The sequence below is a fragment of the Babylonia areolata genome, chromosome 34, assembly GCF_041734735.1.
Source record: "Babylonia areolata isolate BAREFJ2019XMU chromosome 34, ASM4173473v1, whole genome shotgun sequence".
NCBI classification, from domain to species: Eukaryota; Metazoa; Mollusca; class Gastropoda; order Neogastropoda; family Buccinidae; genus Babylonia; species Babylonia areolata.
In genome coordinates, this window is record NC_134909.1 from 9,389,016 (window position 1) to 9,399,015 (window position 10,000).

At 48.0% G+C, this 10,000-nt stretch overlaps 1 protein-coding gene across 1 annotated transcript in view; it reads left to right on the forward strand.

Annotated features, from left to right (window-relative positions):
* LOC143277680 (uncharacterized) overlaps positions 1-3,170 on the forward strand; it is a 7,507-nt gene extending 4,337 nt beyond the window's left edge. The window contains exons 2-3 of the mRNA XM_076582597.1: positions 1-104; positions 2,981-3,170. The exon at positions 1-104 is cut by the window's left edge and continues 52 nt beyond it. Of these exons, the coding sequence (XP_076438712.1) occupies positions 1-104; positions 2,981-3,145 (269 nt within the window). The 3' untranslated portion in view covers positions 3,146-3,170. The remainder of the gene's footprint in view (positions 105-2,980) is intronic.
* The last annotated feature ends 6,830 nt before the right edge of the window (positions 3,171-10,000 follow it).

A 10,000-nucleotide genomic window follows, 5' to 3' on the forward strand; every position in this document is an offset into this window, starting at 1 on the left:
CGCACAGCGTCATCATCACCATCTTCATCATCAGCCTCATCCTCATGGACTACAGGGATGATGGTGAGGAGGAGGATCTCACTCCGCCAGTCCTCATCTCAGTGGTAAAGGAGTCTGCACGGTGGACCTCGAGGCGGGATGGGCGTGGGGGTAAAAGCAAGTTGGTGGTGGAGGTGGTGGTTGTGGGATGGTAGTGGTGATGGTAGTGGTGGGTGTGGTGGTGGTGTTGGTTGGTGGCAGTGGTAATGGTGGTGGTGGTGGTGGTGGTGGTGGTATTGGTGATGGTAGTGGTGGGTGTGGTGGTGGTGATGGTAGTGGTAATGGTGGTGGTGTTGAATGGTGGTGGTGGTAATGGTGGTGGTGTTGAATGGTGGTAGTGGTAACGGTGGTAGTGGTGATGGTAGTGGTGGGTGTGGTGGTGGTGTTGGTTGGTGGTAGTGGTGATGGTAGTGGTGGGTGTGGTGGTGGCGGTGGTTGGTGGTAGTGGTGATGGTAGTGATGGGTGTGGTGGTGTTGGTGATGGTAGTGTTGGGTGTGGTGGTGGTGTTGGTGATGGTAGTGGTGGGTGTGGTGGGTGTGGTGGTGGCGGTGGTTGGTGGTAGTGGTGATGGTAGTGTTGGGTGTGGTGGTGGTGTTGGTTGGTGGTAGTGGTGATGGTGGTGGTGGTGGTGGTTGTGGTAACGGTGGTGGTGGTGGTGGTTGGTGGTAGTGGTAATGTGGTGGTGGTGGTGGTGGTGGTGGTGGTGGTAGTGGTGATGGTGGTGGTGGTGGTTGTTGTGGTAGTGATGATGGTAGTGTTGGGTGTGGTGGTGGTGTTGGTTGGTGGTAGTGGTGATGGTGGTGGTGGTGGTGGTGGTTGTGGTAACGGTGGTGGTGGTGGTGGTTGGTGGTTGTGGTAATGGTGGTGGTGGTGGTGGTGGTAGTGGTAACGGTGGTGGTGGTGGTGGTTGTGGTAGTGATGATGGAAGTGGTGGGTGTGGTGGTGGTGGTGGTTGGTGGCAGTGGTAATGGTGGTGGTGTTGGTTGGTGGTAGTGGTAACGGTGGTGGTGGTGGTGATTGTGGTAGTGATGATGGTAGTGGTGGGTGTGGTGGTGGTGTTGGTTGGTGGTAGTGGTAACGGTGGTGGTGGTGGTGGTTGTGGTAGTGATGATGGTAGTGGTGGGTGTGGTGGTGGTGTTGGTTGGTGGTAGTGGTGATGATGGTGGTGGTAGTGGTGGTGGTGGCTCGTGGTTAGTGGTAGGGGCGATTTGGGGTGGCGGTAGTTGAGGTGTTGGTGGTGGGTGGTTGTGGTAGTGGTGGTGGTTGTTGGTGGTGGTGGTGATAGTGGTGATGGTAGCGGTGGTGATGGTGATGGTGGTGGTACTGATGAAGATGGGTGGTGGTGGTTGTGGTTGGTGGTGATAGTGGTAGTGGTGGGAGATGGTGGTGGTAGTGATGGTGGTTGGGATGAGTTTGGGTGGCGCCAGTAGAGGTGGTAGTGATGGTGGTGGGGTGATGGTGGTGGTGGGGCTTATAGTGGGTGGTGGTAGTTGTGGTGGTGGGGTGATGGTGGTGGTAGTAATGGTGGTAGGGATGGTGGGTGATGGTGGGTGGTGGTGGTGGTGATGGTGGTGGTGATGGTGATGGTGGTGGTGATGATGGTGATGGAGGTGGTGGTGATGGTGATAGTTATGGTAGTGGTGGTGATGGTGATAGTTATGGTAGTGGTGGTGATGGTGGTGATAATGGTGATGGTGGTGGTGATTATGGTGATGGTGGTGGTGGTGATGGCGGTGATGGTGGTGATGGTGGTGGTGGTGACGGCGGTGGTGATGATTGTGATGGTGGTGATGGTGGTGGTGGTGATGGTGATGGTGGTGGTGATGATGGTGATGGTGGTGGTGGGTGGTGGTAGTGGTAGTGGTGCTGGTGGGTGATGTTGATAGCAGTGGTAGGGTGAGTAGTCATGGTAACTATTGTAACAACTATGTCCGCGTACTTGGAAGAGTTTGTGTGTGTGTGTGTGTGTGTGTGTGTGTGTGTGTGTGTGTGTGTGTGTGTGTGTGTGTGTGTCTGTCTGTCTGTCTGTCTGTCTGTCTGTCTGTCTGTGTGTCTCTATGTGTTCAAAATACAGTCTTATTGTAGTCGTCATTAATTTCGGTTTACCAAGGTGGGGGGGGGGGGCGATATTCCATCAGACCTGTAAAAAATTCGACATGAATTAAAATAGAAATGTTCTTCCCGAAGAAAACCCATTTATGATATAATTCGCGATTTGCGGTCTTGTGCTGTGCTGTGCTGTGCTGTGCTGGAAATCACATCAAACTTGTCCCAATCTGAAGCAAGCCAATAAAGTGGGTTTTTTTGTGTTTTTTTGTTTTGTTTTTTTTTTTAATTTTTTTATTGAGAAGTGTGCCATTCCCTGCTGCTGTAGGTATAGATTTACTGAATATTGTGCTTACGTGTGCTAGCTGCGCGTATTCATTCGTTTTAGTTGACGTGTGTTTGGACAGGTTATCCGCCATGCTGATGATCGGGCGAAGGGGTGTTTCTTCTTCTTCTTCTTGTGTCTGTATTTTCTTGCACAGAAAACGGCACCGGGACCACGGCACCAGTGGAAAGCCGCCAGGCGTTGTTCTGGAGGCCGGGGGGGGGGGGGGGGGGGGGAGCAGGGAGACTCATACACTGCTTTTGGAAATCATCCATGTCCCTGTCTCTGTCTGTATAACTTGTTTGCCTGTGTCAAGGCGTGTGTGTGTGTGTGTGCGCGCGCCTTACCTCTCTCCTTGTTCACCCACCTTATTCAACTGGGGAGCGGTGTGGGTTGGACTGATAGCACCTGGGACTCGTGAGTTCAGCTGATAGCACGTGGGACTCGTGAGTTCAGCTGATAGCACGTGGGGCTCGTGAGTTCAGCTGATAGCACGTGGGACTCGTGAGTTCATCAGTGTGTTACTGAGTTCAGTGTGTTACTGAACTGAAAACAAACATCTGCTGCAGTCCTGCCCGCTCCACCAAGCGCTCCGGGAGAAAACCTGGCCCGACGCAATCCCAGCGGCCCGGAAGCTCCACGGAGGACTGGAGGACCTGCGACGTACTGCCGCCTTCGTCGAGGAGACGGGGGGAATCCATCTGATAAATGATGAACGAGACAACAATAATTGAACTGAGATCAGTTGTTGGTGGGTTTTTTTTTTTTGGGGGGGGGGGGGGGGGGGGTTGTTGTTTGTTTTTTTCGTAAGCTAGTCAGTGACAGGATTCAGGGCTTTTTCGCCCACGACTGTCATAGGAGGCAGTCGTTCTTGTTCTTGGTGCTCTGCTGGGCTGTTTGTCCAGTTTGACGCTCGTTTGTGTATTGTTTTTGGCTTGTTTTGTGTTGTTTGTTTGTTTTGGTGTTGGTGTTGTTGTTTTTCTCCGAATGGTTTTGCTTCTTCGCGTTTTGTGTTCTACATGCTTCCAGCCTTCTGGGTTACTAGTAGTAACCCCGTCTGGAAGTTCAGAGTGAGACATTATCCACATTTCTTTCCCTGTACATTTTCGTTTATTAGACAGAAAAGCTTGTGAATTGGTTAATAACATCGTGATATATACTCCACGTTTCTTCCACTTCCACTCTTTGGCTGGCCTTCTTTTGCATCTCTTGACAGGAGAAGAAATGTAGTTTCAGTTTCAGTATCAGTAGCTCAAGGAGGCGTCACTGCGGTCGGACAAAACCATATACGCTACACCACGTCTGCCAAGCAGATGCCTGACCAGCAGCGTAACCCAACGCGCTTAGTCAGGCCTTGAGAAATGTAGAGTATGTATAAATTTTCGAATTTTCCGTCTTCGGGGCGAAACTTAATGAGAAGAAGACAGGGGAAGACATTTGGATATTGCCGACAGTGAGACAGTGTGAGCCATGGCGTTTTGTCCCTTGTGTTCTTGTTGAGTTATCTGTTCTGTTCGCTCTGGGTTCGTGTCTGGGAATAAGGAAAGAGAGAGAGAGAGAATGAATGAATGAATGAATGAATGAATGAATGAATGAATGAATGAATGAATGAATGAATGAATCTTTAGATTCCAACGGTGAAGATATTAGCACTTTGGCCGACTTACACATCTTCCGTTGTTCTAAGAGACACACAAACATGTACGCATATAAATGTACTGAATACTTAATACATGTATAATGTACGAGTATAACACAGCGTCAAACTGAGCGACACAACATCGCTCACATCTGTACGGAACGGAAGCGAGTAACACACACACACACTAACACACACACACACACACACACACACACACCAAGGAAAAAACAACAACAAAACCCTAGCATGAATGCTACACATGAATCATTCAAGTGAAATTAACACAGAAAAGTAACGAGAGAGAGAGAGAGAGAGAGGGTTTATTCATTAAGGCCATTGCCCCATATGAACAAGGGGCGATAACAACATTAGTACATATGTCACCAGAACTACAGCAATTAATTATGACATAATCAAATTACGTTTAAACCCGTCAGCCATCAGCAGATTAAATCGAAATGAACATGGACATATGTAATATTTCTTTGGGATAAAAGAAGCGGGGGCCGCCTTCATACAGGGTGTTGGTGATCATGTACCCTTGTCCACCCGTCCTGCAGCGTCAGAGGCCTGGCCTGGCCCACCCGGTCCTGAACCTCGGAGTACTCCAAGTCATTCACGGGTACCTTCGTCGTCTGCCCTGAAGCGGGGCCGCCTTCATACAGGGTGTTGGTGATCATGTATCCCTCTTCTTCTGGAATCTGCCTGTGTGCTGAGTGTGAGGAAGGGGTCAGAGAGAGAACTCAGAAATATTTTACTGCAAGGCCACCAGCCTGTTTGCAAAGTGGGTTAGAGAGAGAGGGGGGGAGAGAGAGAGAGGGAGGGAGAGAGAAAGGGAGGGAGGGAGAGAGAGAGAATGGGAGGGAGAGAGAGGGATGAAGAGAGAGGGAGGGAGAGAGAGAGGGAGGGGGAGAGAGAGGGAGGGAGACAGAGAGAAAGGGGGGATGAAAGGTAGTTAAAATAAACATGTTTACTGGGTATTTTTTTTATGTGCATGTGTTGGATGTGTACGCATTTTAAACATAAGCTTTATAGCAATGTGATGATGATGAGATTATTTTTTGTGTGTCGAAAGGTTTCAACCATTTGAATCTGAATTTATTAAGTTTTCCTTGTCAATCGTTTCAGCTGTTCGATTAGCTTTTTTGTATAGGCTTTCCCCCACCCCCTCTGTATTGCAGCATTATATGTTATAATATAATATCCGAACTACTCCCTTAACGGGTTTTTTTAATTTTTTATTTTATCTTTGTTTCTTGCGTGTGGCTTTGTTATCAGCCTTTGAGACTTGATTCAGCTTAGGGGGTGGGGGTGGGGTGGGTGGGTGGAGGGAACCTGATCGAAGTATATAAATACCTGAGTGGGCATTACACCACTGAGAGACCACAGTTGTAGTTATCTGACACGCTGGACCTCCGAGGCAACTCAATGAAGCTGTCAAAGAACAGGTTTCCCCTCAACATCGGGGGCAACGTCTTCTCTCAGATGGTGATGGACCAGCTTCCAGATTAGGTGGTGGTCACAGTGCCATCAATCGCCGCCTTCAAAAGACGCCTTGACAGCCATTGGAGGGACCTGCCAACTATCTACGACCCCCCCACCCCTCCCCAGTGCATTTAGCAGACGTCAGGGAACTGCTAGCCACGCATGCAAAGTTTAGTTTAGTTAGCTTGGAACGTGAACGTGAGCAGGCCTGCAACACGGCCTCAACCACGTGCAAGTCGGCTCAAGTCAAGTCAAAGTCCTACTGGAATGGCTCAGCTGTTCCAAATTGCAGTGTGCTATAGTTTGTGTTCAGGAAAGGGGGGCGGGGAGGGGCTGAAATGGAACTTTTCGTAAGATTTTGATGTGTCTTTGGCTGCGTGTGTGCTTTCGTTGTTTGTTTGAGGGGGCCAAGAGTGAATCCAACCAGTGAATAACAGACTATATAAATTATAGTTTGTTTCTTGTGGTCCCACTTCCAATGCCATCCACTGACGTCCCCTTGCCATCTACTGCCTTCTCTTGCTGTCCACTGCCTTCAGCCTTTTGTCCACTGCCTTCTCTTGCTGCCCACTGCCTTCTGTCCACTGCCTTCTGTCCACTGCTTTTTCTTGCTGTCCACTGCCTTCTGTCCACTGCCTTTTGTCCACTGCCTTCTCTTGCTGTCCACTGCCTTCTGTCCACTGCCTTCTGTCCACTGCCTTCTCTTGCTGTCCACTGCCTTCTGTCCACTGCCTTCAGCCTTCTGTCCACTGCCTTCTGTCCACTGCCTTCTCTTGCTGTCCACTGCCTTCTGTCCACTGCCTTCTCTTGCTGTCCACTGCCTTCTGTCCATTGCCTTCTGCCCACTGCCTTCTGTCCACTGCCTTCTCCTGCTGTCCACTGCCTTCTGTCCACTGCCTTCTCTTGCTGTCCACTGCCTTCTGTCCATTGCCTTCTGTCCACTGCCTTCTGTCCACTGCCTTCTCCTGCTGTCCACTGCCTTCTGTCCACTGCCTGCTGTCCACTGCCTTCTTTTGCTGTCCACTGCCTTCTGTCCACTGCCTTCTCCTGCTGTCCACTGCCTTCTCCTGCTGTCCACTGCCTTCTGTCCACTGCCTTCTCTTGCTGTCCACTGCCTTCTGTCCACTGCCTTCTCCTGCTGTCCACTGCCTTCTGTCCACTGCCTTCTGTCCACTGCCTTCTCCTGCTGTCCACTGCCTTCTGTCCACTGCCTTCTCTTGCTGTCCACTGCCTTCTGTCCACTGCCTTCTCCTTCTGTCCACTGCCTTCTGTGCACTGCCTTCTGTCCACTGCCTTCTCCTGCTGTCCACTGCCTTCTGTCCACTGCCTTCTTTTGCTGTCCACTGCCTTCTGTCCACTTCCTTCTGTCCACTTCCTTCTGTCCACTGCCTTCTCCTGCTGTCCACTGCCTTCTGTCCACTGCCTTCTGTCCACTGCCTTCTCTTGCTGTCCACTGCCTTCTCCTGCTGTCCACTGCCTTCAGTTTCTGTGGGTTTGGTGCCGGTTGGCTATCACAGCTCCTTCGCCTTCCGGTGATTATGCACGTACACATATTCACACACACACACACACACACACAAACGCACGCGCACACACACACACACACACACACACACGCACGCACGCACGCACGCACACAAACACACACACACATGAATTATACACACCTCGTCAGTGCTTTGACACTGTTTGTTCCCCAAAAGAATGGATTTATTGGCAATATCCACATTTCTTCCCCTCCTCTCCTTCGTGTGACTGATGGAGTGAACGTCCACGCCTTGTGAGCACTACCACACGCAGTTGGCCCCCGGGGTGTGTCTACCCATGTATGCGAAGTCTGGATCCGGCAGAATCTGCGGAAGAAACCTATCGGTTCAACGGAGAGGAAGGCGGTTACAGCAAGCACTGTGGAGTGCAGAGAGCAAGATGAGACACTGAAAGGATATCTTGGTCATCCACTGCATCCGTGCTCATCCTCCAGTCGTCTCGACTTAGTCTTGCCACTGGAAATTGGTGGACCCGGACGAGAGAGTGAGGTTGACGTTGCGCAACTCCTCTTCACTTTAAACAAACTCATCGCGCAAGTCATCAGTCATCCAAAAAGGCTCTTCTATGGCGAGCTGCAACAAGGGAAGAGATCACACGGAGGTCAGAAGAAGCGCTTCAGAGATACTCTGAAAGTCTCTCTGAAAGCGTTTGATATCAACCCTGACTCCTGGGAGGAATCTGCAGTGGACCGTGACAAATGGCGCGCTGCTGTGCACAAAGGCGCCAGGTTGTGCGAGGCCAACAGGACTGCTGCAGCTGTTCAGAAGAGGCAGGCCAGAAAGTCACGGGCAAACAAGCTCCCTGACAATGATATGCCTGTCTTTGTCTGCCCCAACTGTCAGCGGACATTTCGTGCGCAGATTGGACTATTCAGCCATCTGCGTACTCACAGATAGATTCATGAGCATCCTTCCCCCCACCCCACCACCACCCTCCCCCCATCCCCCATCCCCCATCTGGATGACAACGATGGTCATCATCGATCTCGATGGACACACCACCACCACCACCACCATTCATTTCGTCATTTGTGTGTGTGTGTGTGTGTGTGTGTGTGTGCGTAATCATAAGCTGGAAGACACAAAGGCATACCACGAGAGTTACGGCTTTGTAAGGTTTGTAACATGTCTGTGATTGGGGATGAGTTTCATTTTATAATGGAATGTCCCAATAATTATGATCAGTTACGAAATAGATATGTTCCTAAAAAATATTTGTCTCCAAAATCGATTTTTATTTTTTTGTAATATGCTCAAAGGAGGCAAAAAAAAGTCATTTTAGCTGCAAGTAAGATGATTAGATTTGCAAATGTTGCCTAGCTATACTTTTGGAGTTAAAAGACATTTGTGCTTTCTCAACTTTTATGTGACATTGTTGTGTATTTGGAAATGTTTGTTCTGTGCACGAAAAGATTATTTAGTAGTAATCCTCCATACTCCAATAGGAGTGAAAGGATAATTCAAACTTGAAACTTGAAACATGTGTGTGTGTGTGTGTGTGTGTGTGTGTGTGTGTGTGTGTGTGTGTGTGTGTGTGTGTGTGTGTGTGTGTGTGTGTGATTTTGCAATACGCGTTATCTCTGAATCTGTTATATATTATCGTGCGCTAAATCATTATTTTTCTTCTTCTTTCTTTTGTGAGTTATTGCGCGCGCGTGCGCGTGTGTGTGTTTGATGTTTATTGTAAATCGCTTTGAGCTCTCTTTAAGGGAGGACAGCACTCAACAAATGTCCATTATTATTATCATTATTATTATTATTATTTGAGGGGATCGGGAATAATTGTGGATATTGCCCACATTTCTTCCATCATTGGGAAACCACCTGCCTTCACTTGGAGGTATGTGATCAGTTTATTGTCGCCGTTGTGTGTGTGTGTGTGTGTGTGTGTGTGTATGTGTATGTATGTATATATGTGTATATGTATGTGTGTGTGTGTATATATATATGTATGTATGTATGTATGTGTACGTGTGTGTGCGCATGGTGTGTGTGCATGGTGTGTGTGTGTGTGTGTGTGTGTGGGGGGGGGGGGGGGGTAGATGTGCAATGCGGTTTGGCTGACTGAAATGGAGAGGCACGTAAACTTCAGTCATCTGTAAATTTGTATATAGCTATTTCCATTTGGTGCCATTTAATTTTTAATTTATCTTTTTTATTTTCTATTCATTTTATTTGTTTGTTGTTTTCTTCTTATGTTGGACATGTGCTGCTGTCAAAAAGAAAATATCTGTACCAAAGTGTAGACAATAGAGTTTTTGTGTATTGTATTGTATAGTATTGTGTTGTGTATTGTGTAGGAAGGAATTTTTGTTTAATGTCCCGTCACACATATCGGTGATTGAAGACATTTTGTAAAAGTATTTATGAATACATCTGAGTATTATCGGTTAGAAGGGGTGGGAGATGTGGATGAATGGAGGGTTTGGGGAAACTGGGCAAATGAGGGTAAAAATGTGGGTGAAATTTGAAAGAAAAACAAAACAAACAAACAAACAAACAAACAAACAAAAAAAACCCTCTAAATACAGTTACAGGAAATTACTTAAAGGACTTCGTAAAAGAGAAGTCGTTAAACTGACAAGCGAAACAACTGATAATGAATGCAAAAAGTCAAAAACATCAACGTTCTCAGTCACTTGTGAAGACACACTTTCGTGTACAAAAGGCTTCATCAAGCTACAGTGAAAAATTATATGCTCAATTGTCAGGTTATTAAAGCATATACACTTGACATTAGAACAATACTTGGTCCGTAATGAATTTGATAATAGTTGTGTATTGTGTGTGTGTGATCCCGTGCCCTTATCTATCGAATCACAGTCATTCGTTTGCGCTATTCTTGTGCTTACTTGTCAATGTTGCTGTGATTTAGCCTTTTTTTGTGTGTGTGGATTTACATTGTGTAGTGAATA